General features: G+C 41.8%; 2 protein-coding genes across 4 annotated transcripts; one reads left to right on the top strand and one right to left on the bottom strand.

Annotated features, from left to right (window-relative positions):
• The first annotated feature begins 1,523 nt into the window (after positions 1-1,523).
• LOC106431065 (chorismate synthase, chloroplastic) lies at positions 1,524-4,433 on the top strand. The gene is made up of 13 exons (XM_013871869.2): positions 1,524-1,858; positions 2,023-2,173; positions 2,262-2,338; positions 2,413-2,471; positions 2,633-2,716; positions 2,820-2,912; positions 3,040-3,120; positions 3,204-3,335; positions 3,425-3,527; positions 3,613-3,707; positions 3,795-3,860; positions 3,951-4,035; positions 4,116-4,433. The coding sequence occupies exons 1-13, from the start codon at positions 1,720-1,722 to the stop codon at positions 4,277-4,279; spliced, it is 1,329 nt and encodes a 442-aa protein (XP_013727323.1). The 5' UTR covers positions 1,524-1,719; the 3' UTR covers positions 4,280-4,433.
• On the bottom strand, positions 4,320-12,987 carry LOC106431064. Of its 3 annotated transcripts, none has more exons than XM_048756650.1 (10): positions 12,552-12,987; positions 6,967-7,191; positions 6,631-6,865; positions 6,376-6,557; positions 6,156-6,295; positions 5,907-6,084; positions 5,485-5,822; positions 5,185-5,414; positions 5,001-5,113; positions 4,320-4,928 (listed from the first exon to the last, which is right to left on the bottom strand). In XM_048756650.1, the coding sequence occupies exons 2-10, from the start codon at positions 7,152-7,154 to the stop codon at positions 4,448-4,450; spliced, it is 2,085 nt and encodes a 694-aa protein (XP_048612607.1). In that variant the 5' UTR covers positions 7,155-7,191; positions 12,552-12,987; the 3' UTR covers positions 4,320-4,447. The 3 variants fall into 3 exon arrangements, with proteins under 3 accessions (XP_048612607.1, XP_013727322.2, XP_048612606.1); XM_013871868.3 differs by lacking the exon at positions 12,552-12,987 and adding an exon at positions 7,376-7,511; XM_048756649.1 differs by lacking the exon at positions 12,552-12,987 and having other exon boundaries at positions 6,967-7,393.
• Positions 12,988-24,944: the final 11,957 nt, after the last annotated feature.

Consider the following 24,944-nt stretch of genomic DNA (forward strand, 5'->3'; position numbering starts at 1 on the left):
TGACATTATTCACCACACTAAAATACTATTCACTCTACTAAAATATTATTCACTTGTTTTGTTAATAAATTATATTATTAAAAACGAAAAATTAAAAAATTAAATAAATATAATATTATAAAATAGATTTTAGTGTGAAGTTTAGTGTTGTGGTTGGAGATGAATTTGTTTTTAGTGTTGAAACCCAGGTTCTAAAACGCGGGCTAGGCGCCGATTATGCGTCCGAGTAGAGGCTCGGCGCGGATAAACCGCCACGCTTTTGCCAAATCGGCACAATTAATCGGATAACCGGTTAATACCGATTTAAACCACTTAAACTGGCAGTTGTTGACAAATATTGGGCCCATAAAATTGGCCCATTTGTCTAAGAAGTGCAGATACGTTATCTATGTATTTATAAGAGACTTCATGACTTCTCCTTCTCTTAGTTTGGCCATGTGGGGACAAACTAATGAGTAATTTTAAAAGTTTTTTCACAAGTCGAATTTAATTAAAAGAAATGAAATGACGAATTAATGAAGTTTAGAACCCGCAACCTCCAACATCGTTAAACCCATCACAAACCACTAGACTATGATGCATCTTTGCCTCATTTTCACTTATGTTAGTATATATCCGTATATTTATAATTAAAAAATACAAAGACTACTCCTCGAATACTCCGATTAAACTCCGATTAGTTGACAACTCGCTAGACGTAGACCGACCGCCCGATTCACGCCTAGCGCAATCTCGAACATGAGTTGAAACTACACTAAAATAGTGTGGTTTTGACACTAAAATAGTTTTATGGGTTGGAGATGCTTAAGAAACAGAATTTGTAATGAAATTTATTGGCTGAGAGTTTTGTTTATACAGTAAAACCTCTATAAATTAATAATGTTGGGACTTTGAAATTTTATTAATTTATAGAGATATTAATTTACAAAAGTTTCCTTATTTAGTTTTTCTTTTTTAAGATATATTTATTATAAGATAAGAAAAATAATTGATTTTAGTTTATAAACATTAATTTTTATTTTTTGAAATTTGACATTTATATTAATTTTATTATATTATTTTATGTAGAACTTAAATGTGGTTTTAGATATAATTTTACTAAATCTCTTCAAAAATATATTAAGTGTTAAGAAAATATTAAAATAATTTTATTATGAATATAAAACAAACAATATAATAATAGATTCTTACTTATATAAATATGTATACATATAAATTATTAATTTATAATTTTAATGGGACCATATATTTATATAGAATTTTTTTAAAAATATTATCTTACTATTTTATCGATTTGTGTCAAATTTTGAATCGACTCAAGTTGGTACCAGTGAAATTTATTAATTTATAAAAATTATTAAGTTATGGAGTATTAATTTATAGAAGTTGTACTATGGTTGCAATTTTAGCTGGAGTTGGAAAATAAACCAGAACCGAAGATAACCAAAACTTATCATGGTTTGATTCTGTTCGGTTTCAGAATTGATTCATTTTTGAGATTTGAACAAAAAGAAAATTGATTTTAATGGGTTTGGTAGTTTGGTTCATGTCGTCTGGGTTAGTGTTGGTAGGTGGAGGATTGGATTTGCAGAGGGAAGAAGACCACAAAAAAGGCCATTACAATACTTTCGAGGCATTAGCCACCAACCCCCTCCCTCACCAACTCCTCCTTTTTAACCTTTCTCTCTCATTCGTCTTTCTTCTGCTTCGATCCTCATCATGGCGTCTTCTCTCACCTCCAAATCCATTCTCGGATCCACCAAACCCGGTTCTTCTTCTCCTCTGTCTCCGGACATCCGTCGTCTCTCATCTCCCGCGGTTCAGATCTCAATCCGAACCCAACCCAAGAAGAACCTCCGTGAGTTTTCAATCTACGAACCCCCGTCAAGACTTGCCTGTATTGTTGAAGTTTGAACCTTTAGGGAAACCCACGTTGCTTTTAGTTTATTTATTTATTATTTTTTTTTTAAAATTGATTCAAAGTAATAAGCTTTATGAGTTTTGGCTTCTCTAAATTGGCAGAGATACAAGCTACTGGAAGCTCATACGGGACTCACTTTCGAGTTTCCACCTTTGGAGAATCTCATGGAGGAGGCGTTGGCTGTATAATCGACGGATGTCCTCCTCGGATTCCACTCTCTGAATCTGATTTGCAATTCGATCTTGATAGGAGGTAGGTAGCTTTTTCTTTTTTTTTTTTTTTTTTTGAGGAAGAAAGCTCTATGTTTCTGAAACTGATCCATTTGGTTTTGCTTTATCAGGAGACCCGGTCAGAGCCGGATCACGACTCCTAGAAAAGAGACTGATACTTGCCGGATATCTTCTGGAGTCTCCGAAGGTGTGCTTTTCACTGATTGACTTTGATTTGGTTTCTTACCCTTGTTCTTACTCCTGGCATCCGTAAAAATGCAGGGATGACGACAGGAACACCTATCCATGTCTTTGTGCCAAACACTGATCAAAGAGGACTTGTAAGCTTCTCACATCTCTTTCCATGCATATATTGGCATTAGGAATGACAACGTTTTTTTTTAATTTTATTATGTTAGTGCCTAAAGCACCTAAAAATAGAAAGCTTGGAGATTTTCTTTTCTGTAGATTATAATCTCTGAGAGATTCATTGAATTTTCAGGATTACAGTGAGATGTCAGTTGCCTATAGGCCATCTCATGCTGATGCTACTTATGACATGAAGTATGGTGTCAGATCTGTACAGGTACTTTTGATTTCAATTTTCTTATGTTACCTTTTTGGTAAAGTTTTTAATGTAATTTGAAGGCATCACTCGGCTCAACTGACTTTTAACTGTCCTTTTAAAGGGTGGTGGGAGATCATCAGCAAGAGAGACCATAGGAAGAGTTGCTCCTGGAGCTTTAGCCAAGAAAATCTTGAAGCAATTTGCAGGAACTGAGGTGTGTTTACTTTCCGGGTTTGCAAACATCATTGCCTTCAGATTTGAGTCTCGACTCATTAACCCAATTCAAGTTTGGTTCATGACTAAAGGTTACGATTGTCTCTGTCTTTCTTTTGTTTCTCCAGATTCTTGCCTATGTCTCCCAAGTCCACCAAGTTGTACTTCCAGAGGATTTGGTAGACCACGAGAATCTGACACTCGAACAGGTGCGACTTTCATACACTTAACACTATCATTTTCCTAAGGTTCTTCTAGTAACTTTCTTAACCTCATTTTGTTTGTCCTGCAGATAGAAAACAACATTGTCAGGTGCCCCAATCCAGAGTATGCAGAAAAGATGATAGCTGCGATTGATGCTGTCAGGACTAAAGGGAACTCGGTCGGTGGCGTTGTGACCTGCATCGTTCGGAATGCTCCACGTGTAGGAACACACTGTTCCATTCAAATAGTTTAACCGGTGCGTTTGATGTCATGAACGTGGCGAATGATCATTAAAACTATTATGCGCAGGGGCTTGGTACGCCGGTGTTCGACAAACTTGAAGCAGAACTGGCAAAAGCTTGTATGTCGTTACCTGCAACAAAGGGCTTTGAGTTTGGTAGTGGCTTCTCAGGTATATAAAGTTAAACTTTGCTCTTGATCAGTTAGCGAAAAACCCCTTCTCGAGCAGTAATGAATCATACGCAATGAACCCGTAGGTACCTTTCTGACTGGCCTTGAACACAATGATGAGTTCTATACCGATGAAAACGGAAGAATAAGAACAAAAACAAACCGATCCGGTGGAATTCAGGTTCGTTGTTGCGTCTTGTGTGTTTTATATGTCAGTGAACTACTTGTCTCTTGAGAGATTTTGCTGGTATTGGTCGGATTTGCGTAGGGAGGGATATCAAACGGTGAGATAATAAACATGAGAGTAGCCTTCAAACCAACATCTACAATTGGAGTAAGTTTGTGATGAAAACCGTTATAATAACATGTTTGTTTGTTTGATGATCATTAATTAATACACTGGCCTTCTCCTTCCATTGTGCAGAGAAAGCAGAACACTGTAACCAGGGATAAGCAAGAAACAGAGATGATTGCTCGTGGACGTCACGATCCCTGCGTTGTTCCACGAGGTTACTATATAAACCTGAAACCATCGAATGGATTTTACGTTGACCACTCAGTATTATTGATTCTGGTTTTATTCTTGCAGCTGTGCCGATGGTGGAAGCGATGGTGGCTTTAGTTCTTGTGGATCAATTGATGGCGCAATACGCACAGTGCCATTTGTTTCCAATAAATCCAGAGCTGCAGGAACCTCTTCGGACAGCTTCTCCTGTCGAGCTTGAGCAGCCGCAAAATGCTGCTGCTTTGTAAGCATAACTCGAGAGGATTTAGAGTGATGAGACAAAAAGAGAGGCTTCACTTTTGTTGTGTGATTATTACTACGAATAAAATGGTTAATTTTGCAAGATGATTTTACCATTGTTTAGTACTTTCTCTATAATAATTACATCACTATTAAACGTTACACAGTTGGTTCGTCTACTTGGTTTTCTTGTTATCATCTTTGTTCTGTTGTTCGAGAATCACAGGAGCGGCAGGAATGCTGAACCACCACTCTCTAAGCCGCCGCATCAGTCTCTCTGTGCTTGCTCTCCGCGGAGGTGAATATCTTGTGAACAGCTCAAGAAATACCACCATGATTAATCTGTTCCAAGACAACAGTAACATCATAGTCGAAGCGGCTACTATTGCAACCGCAAACTTCTCACTTGCCTGTGGGAAAAGAGAGAGTAGTAAAGCTCGGAGCTTGAGGAGAACAATGTTTGCATCCTGGACTAACTGTTCTAGCTGGGAAATAGCGTTTTGAACTGCTAAAAGCTGTTCCATGGTGTTCATAGGAGCCGGGGCCATAACTTTCAGCTCGATCATTACTTTCTCTCTTTTGCTGAAACATCTTGTGAGAAGTATGAAACCCGCTATGAAGAGAGACGCAAACGCAAAAACATAGCCAACCCATCCCCTAAACAATATACTACATTTCAGAGAATTGTAACTAGACTAACAAAAAAAACCAAAACTAAAAGTATGTTACCTGTAAATTATGAACGTTGAGAAGAGACACAAGACAAAAGACTTCACTGGATCGTCCCAATACGCTAACGACAAAAGCCAGTTCCCGATTTCCATTACTGGAAGTAGCAACTCCTGCCAGAAAGAAAAACAGTCTCAAGAGTCTGTTGAGGATATGCAAAATGTTAGAATCTCTTTGTTTATACCTTCATCACAGCTAAATTGGTGTCGATTCCATCAACTTTGACTCCATTAACCGTCTCTTGCGCTAAAACCACTTTCTCATAGTTCTTTCTTGATTGCCTAACTGCTTTCTCCAATGGGTTCACATCTCCAACCACAACTTCGCCTACCACAAGACTACTCCTTGGGCTTGTTCCAAACACCAAACCCAACTGGGAAACCATATCTGAGGCTGAGATAGAGTACAGTGTCCCTGTTAAAAACAAGAATTATCAACATGCTATTCTGTAAGACCAGGAAGAGTGTGTAATTAATAAGGTTACCTTCTTTGGCTTTGTTTGTCCGGTCAAGCACTCTCGAGCTCGACATCTCTGCAAGCGTCTGAAGAATATGATCTCCACCAGGAAGCTGATCACAGAGATTGAAGGGGAGAAGGTTCTCGTAACGCACTGGGTTTGTTAAACCGAGTTCTTGAATGGCTTGCACGCGCAAAATGCCAAGCACTGCTTTTGAGATGGCTTCATCTTTTGCCACACCGGTGCCGATCTTGAACTTGTTCATGTACATGTGAACATACAACACCTCCCGGATTATCGCTAGCCAGTAATCTCTTCGTGTGTGGCCCTTGAGCTCCGGGAACTCCATTACTACCGGTTCTGGTCTATAAAAACAAGAGCCATTGAAAACATGTAACTGATACAAAACAGAGCTTTTCTTAATTGACGTGATCAGAGTCATTCCTTACAGGGAAATAGATTTGTAAGAGACTGCCTTGTCGAAAAGCCGAGTCCCCCAAGGACCGGTTAATTCGGGTTTAATGACTTGTTTCAGATCTTCAGATAAGCTGTAACGCTTTGGTGTGTCGAAAGAGACAACCTTTATAGCCTCAAAATAGAGAGCATGGTCAGTCAGAATCAAGCGACCTGCATTTAACAGTACTTAAATTCAATAATCATTATTACCACTCTTTGAGCTGCGCACGTACAAAACATACCTGGCCATGTAGACATTCCAATATGTTCAAGAACTGGTTGTGTAGTAACTGTCCCGTCGATCTCAAGAATCTTTTGTCCTTTTGATCGAACATAAGAAAGGAGAGATGACTCGGACTGGCTCTTCATCTTCTTTATTGCTCTACACATTGCTCCCAGATTCAAAAAAACTAACTTTTTTCCCATGAAAAGTGTTTCCTAAAGATGGAAGCTTTCACTTACCTTTCAAGTCCATACAAGTACTTGTCATAAACAGAGAAATGAAGCCGAAGACCATTTGATGAAGAAGAAGAAGCCTGCAGAACCCCAAACAAGTTTTCGCATATGATGACATCAGCTATTATCGGAACAGCTGGAGCAATCCGGGAAAAGGCTTCTAATCCGACGGTTGGATCCCCATCAACCTGCTTCCACGACGATCAGATCAGGTCTTGTCTAACCCAGATCGCAAAAAGGAAGAGATCAAAAGTGGCTTACACTGAGCAATGACTGGCTAGCAGCGGAAGGGACCTCCCAAGCAACCATCATGTCGAAAGTTAAACGCCGAAACGTCTTATCACTTAGATGACCTGTGACTCCCACAGAGAGAGCAAGTGCCCTGAAACAGCAGTACTCTAGAAAGTTGCGCGGAAACATTGAAGGCTGCTTCACAGATCCAGACGCCTCCTGTCTGAAACTATCTTGCAGCTCGTTTACAGAGACGCCAAGTATTCTGCAACAAAACAAATGTCTCCACATCACTATACAGAAACCAAACCAAAAGGGGCTTTGGCTTTTTTTCTAACATTAACATCAAAACCAAAATCATCTTACTTTGAACACCTGCGGGTAACCACGTTTGCCACTGGAGAAAGCTCAGGTATCCAGTTCGATCCAGCGGAAGGAGAATTCTCAATCTCCTCGATTTCATCATCCATAGAAGTTTGCTTCCCAAGCAACCATTTGAGCGAAGTATCTTTGACCAGACCTTCTAGGACATCCCGTGGTGTTTTGCTCGACATACTTACAAGATTTCCTCACCCAGTTTTGTCTAAACACCTACAAACAATTACGCAAAAATCCTTACTTTTGTACGAACAGTGGAATAGAAACTGACTTTCGAGACCCTCAATGTTATTTCTGATCCTTCTTTCATCAACATCAACGCTTTACTTGGAATTTGAACACAGAATCATAGTGAAGTGAAACCGAGAAGAAGAAGGTGTTTTCTCAACGAACCCACCTAGAAATGAGCTAACTTCAAGCTTCAGATCGTTCTTCTAGATTCTATAATCGTTTCGTTTCTATAATTATTATTCAGACTTTAGGGTTTATGAGCTCTTTTTTTCTTTCTGGATATTCTGCCTTGTTGGGTTTTTCCCTCATTAGCCCAAGACCCAAGAAGCCCAAGAAGAAGAAGAAATATCTAGAGAAAAATGGAGAAGGATGAAGAAGTGTGTAGAAAAGGAAGTGTGTAGAACTAACTTGTAGTCTCCACTTACTAGTATAAATAGGGGTGCTTAGCACCATTTGTAATCATCCAAGAATCAAGAAAAACAAAGAGAGAAAATATTTGTAAGAGAGAGTTTCCAAAAACAAAATCTTTGTAGTAAACCCTTTCCTAAATATTAAGAGTCTTCTTCTTAAATTTTCTAGTTGTCTAATACCATCTTCATCTCATCGATATTGGATAATTTTCCCAACAGCTGGTATCAGAGCAAGGTTACCGTTATCTTTGAAGAAGTGAAGATGGAGGCCACCGTTACCTTTGAAGGTGACATGTTCAAGCTCACGACGGACAACTTCTCTTATTGGAAACCGATGATGGAAGATCACCTTTATTGTAAGGATTTGCATGAGCCCATCATCATGAAGGATAAGCCGGAAGGAAAGGATGATAAAGCATGGGAGATTCTTAATAGAAAGGCGGTTGCCGTAATCCGTAAGTATGTCGACCGATCTCTTTTTGAACATGTCTCTACCTACACAAATGCTTTTGAATTATGGACAAAACTTGAATCCATGATTCAAAAGAAAACACCTCGAAACAAAGCTCTTCTTGTTCGACGGTTGGTAAAGTTGGAGTACAAGGATGGCCAGAGCATGATGGAGCACTTGAACAATTTCAAGGGGATTGTAAATCAGCTTAACAAAGTTGATATGAAGGTTGAAGACGAAATGCAAGCCCTTTTACTCCTCAGTTCACTGCCGGAGAGTTGGGACACACTAGTTGTCACTCTAAGCAATTCAGCACCGGAGGGAAAGCTTACCATGGACACCGTCACTGATAGCCTTCTAAACGAAGAAGTTCGCAGGAAGGAACGAGGTTCGAGTTCATATTCAGAAGCTAACATTGTTGATAGACGAGGTAGAGAAGAGACTCGTGGTCAAAACCGAAGCAGAGGACGAGACCAATCTCGAGGAAGATCCAAGTCACGTCCGAGAGTTACTTGCTATTACTGTGGCAAACAGGGTCACATGAAGTCGGAATGTCGGTTTTTCAAGAAAGACAAACAAGCCGGTAATATCAAACCAGACCGGTTCAATCCTACAAAGAAGCATGAAGAAAAGACTACCACCATTGTGGAAGACCAGAGCGAAGAATTATATCTCGTTGGAGAATGTAATCTTAGCTCTGATGATAGCTCATGGATCGTTGATTCTGGTGCTTCTTTTCACGTCACCCCTCATGGAAGCTTCTTCACAACCTATCAAAGTGGTGACTTTGGTAATGTTCAAATGGGAAATCAAGGAAGAAGCAAGATCATTGGAAAGGGGGATGTTATTCTTACATCAAACACTGGATGTAAGATAGTTCTCAAGGATGTGAGACATGTTCCCGACATGCGACTCAATCTCATATCAACCGGAAAGCTCGATGATGTCGGCTTGGACAGTCATTTTGGTGGTGGCAAATGGAAGTTAACCAAAGGAAGTTTGATCATGGCTCGAGGAAGAAAAGAAGGCTCATTATACGTGACTCAAGCCAAGCTTTGCAAGGAAGAAGTAAACGTTGCAAGTGATGACATCGATATATGGCACCGAAGACTCGGGCATATGAGTGAGAAAGGTTTAAGTATACTTTCTAGCAAGAAACTTCTTCCTGATATGAAAGGTATTTCTCTCTCACCATGTCATGATTGCTTAGCCGGAAAACAACATAGGGTCGCTTTCCGAAGATCATCTACGCCTATGAGAAGAAAGCATATTCTTGATCTTGTGCATACTGACGTATGCTCCATGTCCGAGAAATCCAATGGAGGGGCATCATATTTCGTCACCTTTATTGATGACCATTCAAGGAAGGTATGGGTATACCTTTTGAAGTCAAAAGATCAAGTTCTTGATGCTTTCAAGGAGTTTGTAGCCCAAGCAGAGCGAAGTACGGGTCAAAAACTCAAGTGTGTTCGATCTGACAATGGTGGAGAGTACCGAGGTCCCTTTGAAGCGTTTTGCAAAGCTCATGGAATCAGGATGGAGAAGACACCACCAAAGACGCCACAACTGAACGGGCTAGCTGAAAGAATGAATCGAACGATCACAGAAAGAGTTCGGTGCATGCTCTCTCACGCTAAACTACCCAAACCATTTTGGGGAGAAGCCATAAAGACTGCAGTGGACGTCATAAATCTTACACCATCAGTTCCTTTGGAAGGCGATGTCCCGGAGGAAGTTTGGTCGGGTAAGAAGGTCTCTTACAACCATTTGAAGGTGTTCGGTTGCAGAGCGTTTGTCCATATACCTAAGGATGAACGAGCCAAGCTAGACTCCAAGACTAAAGAGTGCATCTATCTTGGGTCACCAAGAGATGATTTCGGCTATCGGCTTTGGGATCCGGTTAACAGAAAAATTATCCGGAGCAGAGATGTTGTTTTCTTCGAAGATCAAACAATCGAAGACATCAACAAATCAAAGAAACCAAAGCTAAGGGTTGTAAGGAATGAAGATTCTCATAAGCCTCAAGATCATGAACAAGTGATTGGAGATGATGGCGAAGGGGATCCTATCATGGATCCGAATGGTGATGAAGGTGAAGAAGAAGTTCAAGTGGAGCCAGAGGAAGAACATGAGCCAAGAAGGTCTGGAAGAGAGACAAGACCATCTGTAAGATATTATCGAGATGAGTACGTTAATCTTACAGATGAGGGGGAGCCTCAAAGCTATGAGGAGGCCATAGGAGACACTCATAGAGATGAGTGGGTTGAAGCTATGCAAGATGAAATGCAATCCTTGCATGATAATCACACTTATGAGCTGATGAAGCTACCAAAAGGAAAGAGAGCCTTGAAGAACAAGTGGGTGTACAGGTTGAAGTATGAAGAGAAAAGCTCAAATCCAAGATACAAAGCTCGATTGGTTGTGAAAGGATTCAACCAAAAGAAAGGCATAGATTTTGAAGAAATATTCTCTCCAGTGGTGAAGATGTCCTCTATCCGAGTGGTTCTTGGTCTAGCAGCAGTTCTAGACTTGGAGATTGAACAACTCGATGTCAAGACGGCCTTTCTACATGGTGAACTCGAGGAGGAGATCTATATGGAGCAACCTGAAGGATTCAAGGTTCCAGGAAAAGAAGACTTGGTGTGCCGATTAAAGAAGAGTCTTTACGGTCTCAAGCAAGCCCCAAGACAATGGTATAAGAAGTTTGACTCCTTCATGGTGGATCACAACTTCAAGAAAACCAAGAACGATCATTGCGTTTTTATAAAGAGGTACGAAAGCGGCGACTTTCTCATATTATTACTCTATGTTGATGATATGTTGATTGTGGGCCAAGATCGCAACAAAATAGCCGCATTGAAGAATGACCTAGGAGAGTCCTTTGCAATGAAAGATTTGGGGCAAGCGAGACAGATTCTTGGAATGAAAATCACTCGGGATAGACCAAAGAAGCTTTTGTGGTTATCCCAAGAACGATATGTTGAAAGGGTGTTGGAGAGATTCAACATGAATAAGGCAAAGCCAGTGAACACTCCACTTGGTGGACATTTCAAGTTATGTTCGGAGCAAAGTCCAACAAGTGAGAAAGAGAAAGAAGAAATGAAGACTACCCCATATGCATCAGCAGTAGGCAGTCTCATGTATGCTATGGTGTGCACCAGACCGGACATTGCCTATGCAGTAGGAGTTGTGAGTCGCTTTCTAGCGAATCCAGGAAAGGAGCATTGGAAAGCAGTTAAGTGGATCCTACGCTATCTACGAGGCACAACGAAGAAGTGTCTATGTTTTGGCAATGGAAAATTGGAGCTGAACGGTTACACCGATGCAGATTGGGCTGGTGATAAAGATTCAAGGAAATCAACATCAGGATTTGTGACTACCTTTGCAGGGGGAGCTGTTTCCTGGCAATCGAAATTACAAAAGTGTGTTGCCTTATCCACAACGGAAGCGGAGTACATCGCAGCAACGGAAGCATGCAAGGAGATGCTATGGATGAAGAACTTCTTGCTTGAGTTGAGAGTAAAGCAAGACAAGTACAACATGCTATGTGACAACCAAAGTGCTATTCACTTAGCAAAGAATCCAACGTTTCACTCTCGCTCAAAGCACATTGATATCCGACATCACTGGATCCGAGAAGTTCTTGAAGAGAAGCTCATACATCTCACAAAGGTACACACCGACAAAAACTGGTCAGACTTTATGACCAAGGTATTACCGCTGAAGAAGTTTGAAGATTGCTGCAAAGGCACTGGGATGGCAACGGTTTCGGGCTAAATCGGGAAGGGGGAGATTTGTTGGGTTTTTCCCTCATTAGCCCAAGACCCAAGAAGCCCAAGAAGAAGAAGAAATATCTAGAGAAAAATGGAGAAGGATGAAGAAGTGTGTAGAAAAGGAAGTGTGTAGAACTAACTTGTAGTCTCCACTTACTAGTATAAATAGGGGTGCTTAGCACCATTTGTAATCATCCAAGAATCAAGAAAAACAAAGAGAGAAAATATTTGTAAGAGAGAGTTTCCAAAAACAAAATCTTTGTAGTAAACCCTTTCCTAAATATTAAGAGTCTTCTTCTTAAATTTTCTAGTTGTCTAATACCATCTTCATCTCATCGATATTGGATAATTTTCCCAACATGCCTTGATTTGGGGTTTATCAGACAAAAGAAGAGGAGAAAGTGGGACGGTAAGAATCTCTCCCAATCGGTTCTTGTCTCTTCTGTTCGAGGAAATGATAAGAAGATACGTCGACCACTACCACGTCAGCATTACGTGGCTTCATTACTATAAAGCCACGTTTGTTACATTTGTACGGCTCTGATTAGATCAAACGACCTTCACCAGACAACAATCCTATACGTTCTTAGAATTTAGATCATCTCATAAGGAAAATTGCACTTTATAGCGTAAAAAAAATTCTATAATTCATTGTCTAGCGTTTTGACCTACTTACAACATATATTTTCCATAATAATACAATTGTACCTTTTTAAACAAATGATGAAACCTGCAACCAAAACAATTTAAAATTAATAATTAATTAATGTAAAAGATAAATCGTGGCTCTTTTTAATTCACATATCATTTGAAGTTAACTTTGGATAGAGTAAAGAGGGAAAGGTGAATATGTATCATCTAAGATGTACAAGATCCACGACGCAACCGTTTGGGTTCACGGCGGTGAGAGAAGAAGACAGAGTTCCAAGTCTTGTGCGGTGAGAGAAGGCGGAGGTTTCTAGGACTCTGAAACTGAGAGGCGGGAATAAGACGACACCACATTGACTGCAAGGCGAAGTCACGATTCCCGATTCACTTTCAGAGATTCGTATTCAAGAAGAGAATTTCAACCAATAAGTTTTTGTTGGTGGTTAGGAATAACAACGCTGGACCGGTGACTGCATGCCGCCATGTCTGAAAAAATAAGAAGATAAAAAGATAGAATCACCGACTATACTATATTCAGTGGAATGAAGTTATAGTATAGTATATGTTATTTAGTTTAATAATATCAAATATAAATATCCCGACTGACATGACGGTTAAAATTTAGTTATAGTTTATATTTGAGTTTATGATTTAGTGATTGGGGTTTAGGGTTTAGTATTTATGAGTTGGAGTTGGGTAGTGTTAGTATTTAGGGAACATAGATTTATATTTGAGTTTATGGTTTATATTTGGGTTTAGGATTGAGTGATTAGTATTTGGAAGGTAGGAATTGAGACTGGGGTCATCATTATCTTCTTTCATGCAATCATAATATAATTTCACTAATATGTACTGTGCTATTTATTTTGTTCCATTCTATTTGAGTTTTGGGTTTATATTTGGGTTTAGGGTTTAGTGAATAGAGTTTATGGTTTAGTATTTAGAAGGTGAGGAGGTATGGTTGATGTCAGCATTAACTTCTTCCATGAAATCATATACCTTTTATAATTTCACTAACATATACTATGATATTTATTTTGTTTCATTCTATTTAAGTTTATGATTTATATTTGAGTTTCAGGTTTATTGATTAGGGTTTAGGGTTTAGGGTTTATAGGTCGGGGTGGGGTTGGAAAAATGTTTAGTATATAAGGTGATGTAACCCAAACCATTGACCAATCCATGGAACCAGACCAGCATGTAGATCAGGATGTCCCAAACTTTTCAGCTGAGGTTCAGTTTCCTGACCGTACCGCACAGACTGGCTGGGCCGTGTACCGAATCGACCCACAAACGTACGGAATGGAACTTCAGCAGGAACAACGACCTGACGACCGAATTGACCGAACTGGAACTCGTCTTTCCCGACCAACTCACCATTCTAAGACCAACGGTCAAGCCAGAATCGACTTCGAACAAGTGGAATCAGAATCCGACCGTGGATTCTCTCTTTTGGCCCATTTGGACCGTACCGGCGACCGTACTGATGAACTGATCCGACACTTCGATCAGTTCATGGACTTTGATCACCCAAATCTCTCTAAGGCAAGGATACAGAAGCTATCGGATGACTTAGCCTTCATTTGGTCCAGATCAATTTCGTGAGAATCACCCATCCGACCATACAGACCATACCGGGTGTGTACTGCTCCTTACCGCCGGACGTGCAGCAAGGTTCATTGAACCTGGATGAGAGTAGTCGAAGGGTTCATCGACCAATCAACATTATTTTCTGTGCTTTGACTAGATATGGTCAATTATCTATTTTCTATGTCTCTTTTTCATACATTTCTATTTATTCTCTTTGACTACAAGTTGTATAAGTATGAGAACACATCCATGGAATTAAGTAATCGATTTTTTCTTATTCATTTTTTTGAGTTTTTACTCTCTTTGTTCTTTGCTTAGAACACTCTTGTTCCCTTGGTGAGGTTATCTCCGAGTGAATTCCCTTTCGTCTTGCTGGACTTGTGTGTCACATCAAGCAGAAGACGAAATCTCTGGTAAAATCATTGGGCCATCCGCAACCCTTTGTGTCACCGTTCATCCCATCAGTTCTCAATTCTTCCGGATCGAGTCCATATCACCTGTACCGGTCGAGTGTTTGTTCCTTAGGGTTCATCATAAGGGTTGGAATTGGGGTAATGTTTAGTATTAGGGTATGTGGATGAAGTTATAATCTTATACTATTTCGGCGATGTGGAATAGAACACAAAGTGCAAATGTATGTGGTCATAAACGTGTGACGTGGCTTCCTTATATTTTGGATAACGCTTATCGAACTCGCCCAACGGCAAGTTGGATTGGACGATCCAACTCGCCGTTGAGTGAGTTGGATAAGGTTTCTCCAACTCGCCCACTGGCGAATTGGATCGGTCGGATGGTTTCCGGTTTAATTGTTTCGATGCTCGAGAATTTTCGGTTCAAGGCTTTTCTCAGAGTTATCTCGAGAAGTTTCCTTAAGAGATGCAATCCTAGACGTTGATTTCAAGGTTACCTTTTTTGACCCCAACAGTTAGCCCCCCAGCTCGCAAGTTTCGAATACGATCTTTTTGGGCGAGTGATGTGTTTAGTTGGAATCTACGACTATGACTGTTTTTTCCTTTCTTTCTCGAAAACTCTTGCCGATAATTTTAATGAAGGAAGTCGCCAATCTTTATTTTTCTATAAGTATTGGCTCATCATCCTTCATTCCTCCCACAATCTCATTACTCTCCAAACTTTCTCTCTTTTCTCTCTAAGAATCTTCTCAAGCTAAGATGTCTTCTTCCCATGGTGAGAAAAGGAACTGCGACGTCGAGATGGGCTAGGCCCTTAATGCTAGTACTTCAGACTCTCGTGCTCCTGCCGCCATGCCTGACCACATAGCCGAGTTCCTCGCTTTCCAGACTGAGTTGGATCATGAAGACGCTGATAAGGAGAGTTCCACACATGCTGAGACGTCGAGCCCTCCTGCTCCGGCCGATGTGCCAAATCTGGTGGCTGTAGCACCGTCTTCTATAGTGGTTGGTTCCGATGACGGGGCCATTGCAACGTTGCCCGTTTCTGAGATAGCTGCGCAACCGTCGGGTTCGTCTACGACTCCGGTTCCTGTTGACGACAGCGAGGTGGCTCCTGAATCGGTGCCTCCTCCTCCGTCCAAGAGAGGGATTGTCCTTGGGATACGTGCTCCCAGCGCTACTCCTACTGTTTCACTGAGAGGTCTCTAGAGGCCTTGCGCTATTCCCGACGCAGCCAGGAAGAGAAAGAGTGCCAAGAGTGTGGAGATGGGGCCTTCGTTGTTAGGAGTGTCCGGCTCAGGTCTGATTCCGCAGCATCGTGCCAAGGTTTGTTTCAGGAACCTCTTCTTTCTCGTTAGAATGTTCGTTCTTCTCTTACCCTCCCATTTTCGTACGCAGTTCGTATCGCTGATCGATGGGATGATTAACTATTGCGGGTCACAGGTTGAGCGTGTTACGAAGGAGCTAGCGGAGTCACATAGTCAGTTGTCGCAGCTTGAGGAGGCGTCAAAGGCTATTGAAGGTGCTCACTCCCTTGAAGTGTTGCAGATGGAGGCCCGGATTGGTGAGCTCGAGCGAGACCTTGGGAAGACTCCGAGTTCTTTACTGAAGGCGAAGCAAACGAAGAAGGCTAAGTCCTCATAAATGCGTAAACTTCAGCGTCAGGTTAAAAGCGGTCCCGGCTCGACGAGCCGCATGATCGAAGAGGCTACGGCCGAAGTGAGGGATGCTCTTCGCATCGAATTTCAGGCTCGTTTGACGAGGATAGTTGTTTCTCTTGACTCCTTGACGGAGATCCGTGGCAGGAACTTGGCCCCGACGGTCGTCGAGGGAGGAACAAGTGAGGAGTTGGTCGTTGCTGAGGGAGACTTCGATCTGATTCTTGCTGGAATGAAGTCCGAATGTGTTCTCCCGCCGCTGCCTGTCGACCCCGAGGAGCCGGGTCTCGTGGCTAGCGGAGGAGAGGGCGATGCAGTCCCGATCTCGGATGAGGTGATGGGTGATGGTGATGTTCCGTATTTGGATGAGTGAGGTGGTGATCCCGTTCGGGATATTAGTTTATTTTGTTTATGGTTGTTCCGACCAAGTGTGGCCGTTTTATGTTTTTTGTTTTGTTTTGTTTTGGGGACTGGCCGCGTGTGGCTTTGAATCCCTGCCACATTGTGGCTTTATCGTTAAATGAACAATACTTTTAGAAAGTTTACGAGTTTTTTGTTCGTCTTGGGCGAAGAAATTCAAAAATTCTTTTATTTTTACGAAGATGCGTGAACGTAGGAATATACGGAGATGCAACTTTTGGGATCTCGTATTGTCAAATACCATGCCTTGAGATGTTAAAGACCACTGTGCTGGGTTTAGGATAAGACCTAGGTTTACCGTCAGTTTTAGGGTGTGCGATGACTACTTCAGCTTACGTATCCCGTGTGCGATCTAAACATGATTCGCACCGATTTAAAGTCCGCGTTAGGTTTTCAGCTTATTCGACTTGTCTAGTAAGAATCGAGCATCTCTCCAACGACAATTTTTAAGTTGAGGAAGTGCTGACCAAAATTTTGGATTTCTTTTATAGCGCTATTATCCTTGTGTCGGATGTCTGAGAGCTATCTCTATGAGATTGCTGGGTCTGTTTAGGATGTTAAGAGTTTGTTGTGATCAGCAACAAACGTAATGGTAGATATTACCATTTTTGAGTCTTCGCGAAGAATAGGTGTTAGTGCGTATGATTGTTTGGTCTCCAAAGAAGGTGTCTTTATCGAGGAAGGTAATTTTGTTGAAAAATGGTTTTTTAGGCGTCTGTGACGTCTCGCGATTCCAAAAATTTATTTTCTTTGGCAGGCCGCATTTTGTATTTTGAGATGTTTACGGGCTTGGCGATGTTTCACGGTGTTGCAAGGGTATAGTCTTCATCCTGTGTTGGATGAACATTTTTTTTTATCTCGGATGTTGTAGTCAGAAGTGTTGTTTCCGTTGAAGTAGTTTTTGAGCGAATCGAAGATTTCTATTGCAGATGCGAGAGATTGAGATACGCGATAAAAGAAGTTTGCGTTATTTTATTGCGTTTTGTTATCATCGGAATTTTTTTGAACAATATCGAGTACAAGGACGAGTATTTTAAAATGTGGGAGTATACGAGTATACGTATACGTACCCACTCCCCCCCTTTTTTAGAGAATGGGATAGCTGAACTTGCCTTGCGACAAGTTGCCTACGTACCCCTTTCGGGGATCAAGCCATCTCTTAGTTCAGTTGGGTGAGATTTGTTTGCTTAGCGATAGTATTTTTTAGGGTGCATCACGTTCCATGTTCTCGTAATCTTAACTCCCTGTGTGTTGGCGATTTGGTATGCATTTGGTCGGACCACTTTTATAACTTTGTATGGCCCTTCCCAGTTTGCTCCGAGTATTCCCGCGTTTCGTTTGGCAGTGTTTTGGAAAACTTTGCTTAAAACTAAATCGCCCTTGTGGAACATGCGATTACGAACGTGCGAGTTGTAGTATTTCGCTGTTGCTTGTTGATAGTTTTGAATTCATGTGAGTGCTTGATCTCGACGCTCGTTGATGAGGTTGAGATCATTTAGGAGCATGAGATTGTTCTGGTCTTCCCGTTCGGGAAGCAATCTCCTCTGCACTCGTGGGAATTCGACTTCTGCCAGGATCATACATTCTGTTCCGTAGACGAGGGCGAAGGGGGTTTCACCCGTTGCCTGCCTTGGAGTCGTCTGATGGGACCAAAGGACTCCTTCAAGTTCTTTGGCCCACCGTCCCTTTTTAGCGTCTAGGCATTTTTTGAGGCCATCTAGGACAGTTTTGTTGATGGTTTCAGCCTGACCGTTTCCCTGCGGGTATCTGTGAGTCGATTTTGTTAATCGTATTTTCCATTTTTCGCAAAATGCTTCGAATCTGGTTGAAATAAACTGGGAGCCATTGTCCGTTACGATCTGGTATGGGACTCCATGTCTACATATGATGTTTCTCCATACGAAGCTTTCGACTTGGGCGTTTTTAATGCTTGCGTAAGATTCAGCTTCCACTTATTTTGAGAAAAAGTCGGTTAAGACTAAAATAAATCTTTTTTTTTTCAAGTTGTGTAAGGGGCCGATTATATTCATCGACCAACGCATGAATGTGTAGGGAGATGAAATTGATGAGAGGACCTCTGCGGGTTGATGGATTGTTAGTGTGTGTCTCTGGCATTTCTCGCATTTTCGTGCGAATCTCTCGCAATCATTAATCATTGTTGGCCAGTAGTAACCGTGGCGTTTTATCTTCCGCCGGAGTGATTTTTGCAAGATTCGGCATGGATTTTGTTCATGACTTTCCTTGCTTTATCTTTTTCTACGTACGTCATAAGTGGTCAGAAGAATCTCCATTTGTAAATTTTTCTGTCTACGAGAAAGTATCGCGCGGCCTGGTTCTTGACTTTCCGGACATCCCATTTTTCTAATCGAAGTGTTCCGTCAGCGATGTATGCTCGGATCGTCCCTAACCATGGTTTATCGCAGCCGTATTCGGATTGTTCCGCGCTTTCTTCGGGATGGAGATTAACTTCGTCGATATCGCCGTCTTGAGAATTGATCAAGTTTACGATGATCGGCGGTCCGATGCTTGGGTGTTCTATGAACTCTACATGGATTACTCGTCTAAGGCCCGAATCTAAGCTTGATGCCAGGGCCGCCAAAGCGTCGGCCGGTGCGTAATCAGAGCGGGGGATTCGTGTCTCAGCAAATTGATCAAAATCTTTGGCGAGATCTTGGACAAGTTTCAGGTATGAGTGCATTCTTTCGTCTCTGGCTTCGTATTCGCCACTGAATTGAATCGCGATCAGTTGAGAATCGCAATAAGCGTGGATGTTGCGTATTTTGATCCCGTGAGCTAACCGTAATCCGGCGATAAGCGCTTCGTATTCAGCTTCGTTGCTAGAAGCGTGAAAGACTAGCCGAAAAGATTGTTCTAATACTTCTCCGGTTGGTGATGTAAGTCGAATCCCGATTCCTGAACCTTGTTTGGATGAAAATCCGTCGACGTGAAGAATCCATGTCGAGATTGGGAGCTCGAGCAAGAACTCAGCAAGTACTCGATATCATATTCACTTAGTTCAACCACCCATTTTGCTAGTCTCCCCGTTTGACTGGGGCTATGCAGGATAGTCTGAAGCGAGAATGTAATGAGGATCACAATCGCGTGTGACTGGAAATACGACCTTAACTTTCGAGCCGACATTAACACTGCGAGTGCTAATTTTTCCATCAGTGGATATTGCGTCTCGGCGTCCAACAAGGTTTTACTTACGTAAAAAATTGGTTTTTGTTCTCCACGTTCTTCCCTTATGAGGACGCCGCTAACAGCTGTTGCTGAAACTGCGATATACAGAAATAAGGGCTCTCCCTTCACTGGTTTTGCTAGAACATGAGGAGTGGCCAGGTAGTGTTTTAGCTGTTGGAAAGCTTTTTCGCACTCTTCAGATCATTCGAACTTTTTGTTCCCGTTCAAAGTCTCGTAGAAGGGTAGACATTTATCGGTTGATCGCGATATGAAACAATTGAGTGCCGCGACTCTTCTTGTCTATCTTTACACTTCCCGTTTCGTTTTGAGGAATGCCATTTGGATTAGTGAGTTGATTTTCTTCGGATTCGCTTCAATTCCTCTATATGTTACGAGATATCCGAGGAATTCGCCTGATGCGACAACAAATCTGCATTTCGCCGGATTCAGCTTCATGTTATGCAAGTTTAATCTCTCGAAACACTTTTTAAGGTGGATTTCGTGGTCCTTTTCTTCGAGAGATTTAACAAGCATATCATCAATATAAACCTCCATAATTTTTCCGAGCTGGTCGGAAAACATACGGTTGACGAGTTGTTGATAGGTTGCACCTGCATTCTTCAAACTGAAAGGTATTACTTTGTAGCAATACGTGCTGCGATCTGTGATGAATGCAGTTTTTTAATCGTCGGGATTCATCATGATCTAATTGTAACCCGAAAAGGCATCCATGAAAGGCATGGGCTTGTTTCCAGTCGTCGCTTCGACTAGACGATCGATGTGCGGTAGTGGGAAGCTATCTTTCGGGCAGGCTTTATTGAGGTCGGTGAAATCGACACAGACTCGCCACTTTCCATTTTTTTTTTTACGACGACGGGATTGGCGAGCCAGTCCGGGTATCTGACCTCTGTTATCGAGCCTACCTTGAGGAGCTTCTGGACTTCTTCGTTGACTGTAGTGGCACGTTCGGGTCCTAGCTTTCATATTTTTTGTTTGACATGTATGAAAGTAGGATCGACGTTGAGTTCATGACATGTTATGTTGATGTCAATCCCTGGCATATACTCTGCGGCCCAAGCGAACATGTGAAGGTTCTCTTTTACGCAGGTTATAAGCTATGTCTTTAAAGGTTCGCAGAGGTTAGCGCCAATCCCGATGCAGCTTTCTGGGAATGCTTCGTCGAGAGATACCGAGACTACAGGCTCGCAAGTTGGTTCGCATTTTTCATCTAAGACCTCTGCCCTTCGCGCTTGCCACAAAGTTTTGGTTTCAATTGGTTCCAGGGCATCGTCGACGGGGGACGGTTTCTTTTTCTTTTTGGGAGAAGTTTCGACCAACGAAGTTTTCAGTTTTAATTCTGCGGCGAAAAAAACTTGCGACATTCTCCAATCTCCCCAGATTGTCTCGATTCCATAAGGAGTTGGAAATTTGAGGCACATGTGGAAAGTTGACAGAACTGCTTGCATAGAGTTCAGCCATGGAGTACCCACGATTTCGTTGTACGATGCGGGGCGATTGATGACTACAAACTCCACGACTTTTGTTTTTGCTCCCGGCCTTAACTATGAGGTTAACTGATCCGAGAGTCATGGTGGTTTCCCCCGAGAGTCCTACTAGCGGGCTAGGGTTTTCTGCGATTTCAGACAGGCTGATTTCCATTCTCTTGAGGGTGGTTTTGAAGATAATATCAGCCGAGCTTCCAGTGTCGACTAATATTCTTGCTACATCGATATCCTGGATCGTCAGCTCGATGACAAGGAGATCGTTTCGAGGTTTGGCCTGATCGGCCGTTGCTCTTTCCTTGAACGAGATGACGTCGCTGCCAGTAAGGCTAGGCATATCGCTCGTTGATCGTTCAGTGATCTTTGAGTTAGAGAATCCGTCCCCTCCTCCTTCTAGCCCCAAACTGTGGGAACCGAAATTCACACCGTCGATTTTAGTAAATGCAGGAAAGCCAAGATTCTAGACTTTCCTCGAGGATCCGGATTATCTGCGTAAACACACGAATACAAAAAACAAAGAGATAACAAGATATCGATGGTAAATTGTACAGAGGCATTTTCTTGAATAATATGAATTGAGATACAGAGTCTCACCGAAAATAGGATGAACATGAAATTATTAACAGCGGAGAATCGCATAACAAAGTAGAAAAACGTTCAAAGTATGGAACTTGATAGTCTAGCCACCTAAGTCATAAACTCTCCTAAAGTTAATAGAAATCTCCTAGGTCTAAATTTTTGGATCCCGGCGCTCCTTGTCTTAGCTCCCCTTATAAATGCCTCCTAGGTCGGTTTGGGCCTTCCTTTTCCGCTCTTGGGTCGAGTTCTTCTTTTCGCGGAAATATTCCATTTTTCCGGTCTTCATGATTATCCTTTGAAACTTGATATTTATCATTGAAATTAACATTTATCTATTCTCGCGAATATTCGATAAACCATCATAGTGGCTTCGGGCCGATATTTTGTTAAAAATCGTAAGTGGGTTTTTGCTGCGTTTTAGACCCTTTGGGCCGTTTTCGACGAAAACGTTTTTACGATTTCTTTTTCGGAAGAATAACCTTCAGTACGACACTATACGAGAAAATAAGCATTTGTCATTCTTTTCGCAAAGTTTCAACGGTAACTTCGATCGAGGCGAAACAAGAGACTGTTTGACCGAGGCTCAAAGGATAGAGTTCCGGAGGTAAGAATGCAGGGCACGGGACTGATCCAATTAACCATCGGGCGAATTGGATAAGGTTTGTCCAACTCGCCCAATGGTGAGTTGGATCGGTCGGATGGTTCCCGATTTAATTGTTTCGATGCTCGGGAGTTTTCGGTTCAAGGCTTTTCTGGGAGTTATCTCGAGATGTTTACTTAAGAGATGCAATTCTAGATGTTGATTTCAAGGTTATGTATCGCAAAAACCTTCCGCAAGAACATTTTTCCAAACTTTTCATGTTTGGATAGAAACTATTTCATTTCTTGTCTGGATGAAAAATACGTAGTTTGTTCTTGTTACCTTATGAAAATAGGTCTGGCCATGGCCATATAGTTTCTTTGACATTTTCGGTTCAAATTTTCTTAAGGCTTAATTTGTCGGAGGATTTTAGCTGTTGATTTTGCTAAACCGATTTTGACCCCAACAGTTAGATCCCCAGCTTGTAAGATTTTACGTGTAATTCTTGTGAGGTATTGATAGGTGTGTTAGGTGGAATCAATGGCTAAAAGGTTTGTTGGCGAAACCAGTTTTTTTTCGAAAGCTGAAGTGGTTGGCTCAATGTACTTTTCTCATAAGAAAGGAATGTGATAAGATTGGGACTGCGCCTTATGAAGGGATCAAGCCTTTCGTATTTCGTTATGGAGCTAATGGTTCTTACGACTTGTATTCCAGTGGGAACTTTACGGTCTAGTTATGTATCGTGTGGACCTTTGTTGGCTTCGAGATTAGCCCTATACGCGGTTTGTTTTGGATTTATAAGAGTGTGAGTTTTTGTCTCATTTTTGACGTTCAGCGGATCGTTGTGTAAGATGAGAATGTCCAAAGACTTTTGCTCGAAAAGTCTCATAAAAGCGCAAATATCAATATAGAGACATGTTTTGGAATCTCGTATTGGGTTCATTGATACTATGCCTAGAGATGTTCGAGACCCGTGTTCTAGGTTTAGGGTTATACCTAGACTTACTATCAGTTCAAAGTTTGCGATGATTGTTTCGGCTTAAATCACCGTTGCGGTTTCGATCAGGTTCCATTTCAATATTGAAGTCTGTGAAGAGATCTCGCCTTATGTGACTTGCATTGATCGTGAACTGAGTATCTCTCCAAAGACAATTTTAAAGTCTTTGGAAGTACTGACCAAAATTTTGGATCGCTTTTATAGCGCACTATTGTCCTTGTGTTGGATGTCTGAGTGCCTATCTCTAAGGAGGAAGATGGCTAAGTCAGTTTAGGTCGTTAGAGTTTGCTTGTTGCGATCAGGAACAAATGGTATGGTAAGTATTAGTGAGCTTACCGTTGGGTTCGAACCTTCGTGAAGGATGTGTTTTCGATAGATGTTAGTTTTTGGATTAGACTCTTCGAGTTGGGCAAATGCCTCTTCGTGGTACTGGATGTAAAGGTGATATTTGAAGGCGTGGCTGTAGAAACCCGTTAAAAAAAGAAAAAAAAGAATGGTCGAGTGTCTTTGTGGTGGTCGAGTCGCGGGCAATAAGGATCGAACGAGAAGTTTTAAAGTACGAGGTGGGCGAAGAAGTGATTGTGGGTGAACTATGAGTCGAATAAGTTGCTCGACCATAGTTAGAAGATGTCTTAGATTGATCAGACAGACGTTTTGGAAGCACAACATTTTTGGAAGCACGACGTTTCAGAAGCTCGACGTTTTTGAAGACCGACGTTTCTTCATCACGAAGTTTTCTCGGAAAATCTTCGTATCAGTAAAATATTATTCTGGAGACGTAATAAGTTGGAAGTAGGACGGGAATTAAGCAGGACGGGAAGCAAGCACGACGGGATCGAAGCACGACGGGAAAACCCGAAATTGGACGAAAACCCTAATTTCGGTATTATGGAATTCTTTGAGGAAGCCGGAGGCTCGGGAAATATTTTTACAGGATATCAGAATTCATCTGGAGTCTATTAAAAATATTTAGAGCATCAGAACGGGAGCGGAAAAATATTCGGGATTGATCACGGGTTAGAAATTTGCCGGAAGGGTCAAAAATCGCATAAACCGACCAAGAAGCTCGAGGTGTCTACAGAAGCTCGAGGTGTCACCGTGCATGGAAGCAGTACATGCAGCCTGACATGTAGAAGCACGAGGTGGATCGATCAAGCACGAGGTGTCTCCGCGCATGCAACCGAAGCATGCTGATCGACATGTGTGTACTGGTGTGGCTTCTTGCATGCACTACATGCATGCATCCTGACATGTGGGAGGAGTGGTGGTGTCCTGCATGTGTCCTGGACATGCAGCCTGACATGTGGAGCACGAGGTGCCGCGCGCATGCGTCCGGAGCCATGCGAAGCGACACACGGGCTGCCACCAACCTGAAGCTGATTGGCTTGTGTCTCCTATAAATACCCCATGACCCCAGCTCATTTCTTCACATCCAGACCTGTCCAAACCAAGTTAAAAACGTGAGAGAAAAGTAGAAAAAGAAAGCAAGTGATTCCGAGCTATTTCGAGAGTTTTAGAGAGTTTTCGAGGCCAG

The sequence above is a fragment of the Brassica napus genome, chromosome C5 (genome assembly GCF_020379485.1).
Source record: "Brassica napus cultivar Da-Ae chromosome C5, Da-Ae, whole genome shotgun sequence".
Classification (NCBI taxonomy): domain Eukaryota; kingdom Viridiplantae; phylum Streptophyta; class Magnoliopsida; order Brassicales; family Brassicaceae; genus Brassica; species Brassica napus.

Bases quoted from the DNA above. Each gene is read 5' to 3' on its own strand.
- LOC106431065 (XM_013871869.2), top strand. From the start codon at position 1,720: ATGGCGTCTTCTCTCACCTCCAAATCCATTCTCGGATCCACCAAACCC. The intron at 2,472-2,632 runs GTAAGCTTCTCA...TTGAATTTTCAG, and splicing joins ACACTGATCAAAGAGGACTT to GATTACAGTGAGATGTCAGT. The intron at 4,036-4,115 runs GTTACTATATAA...TTATTCTTGCAG, and splicing joins TCCCTGCGTTGTTCCACGAG to CTGTGCCGATGGTGGAAGCG.
- LOC106431064 (XM_048756650.1), bottom strand. From the start codon at position 7,154: ATGTCGAGCAAAACACCACGGGATGTCCTAGAAGGTCTGGTCAAAGAT. The intron at 6,558-6,630 runs GTAAGCCACTTT...TCGTGGAAGCAG, and splicing joins CTAGCCAGTCATTGCTCAGT to GTTGATGGGGATCCAACCGT. The intron at 5,415-5,484 runs GTAACCTTATTA...TGTTTTTAACAG, and splicing joins GACAAACAAAGCCAAAGAAG to GGACACTGTACTCTATCTCA.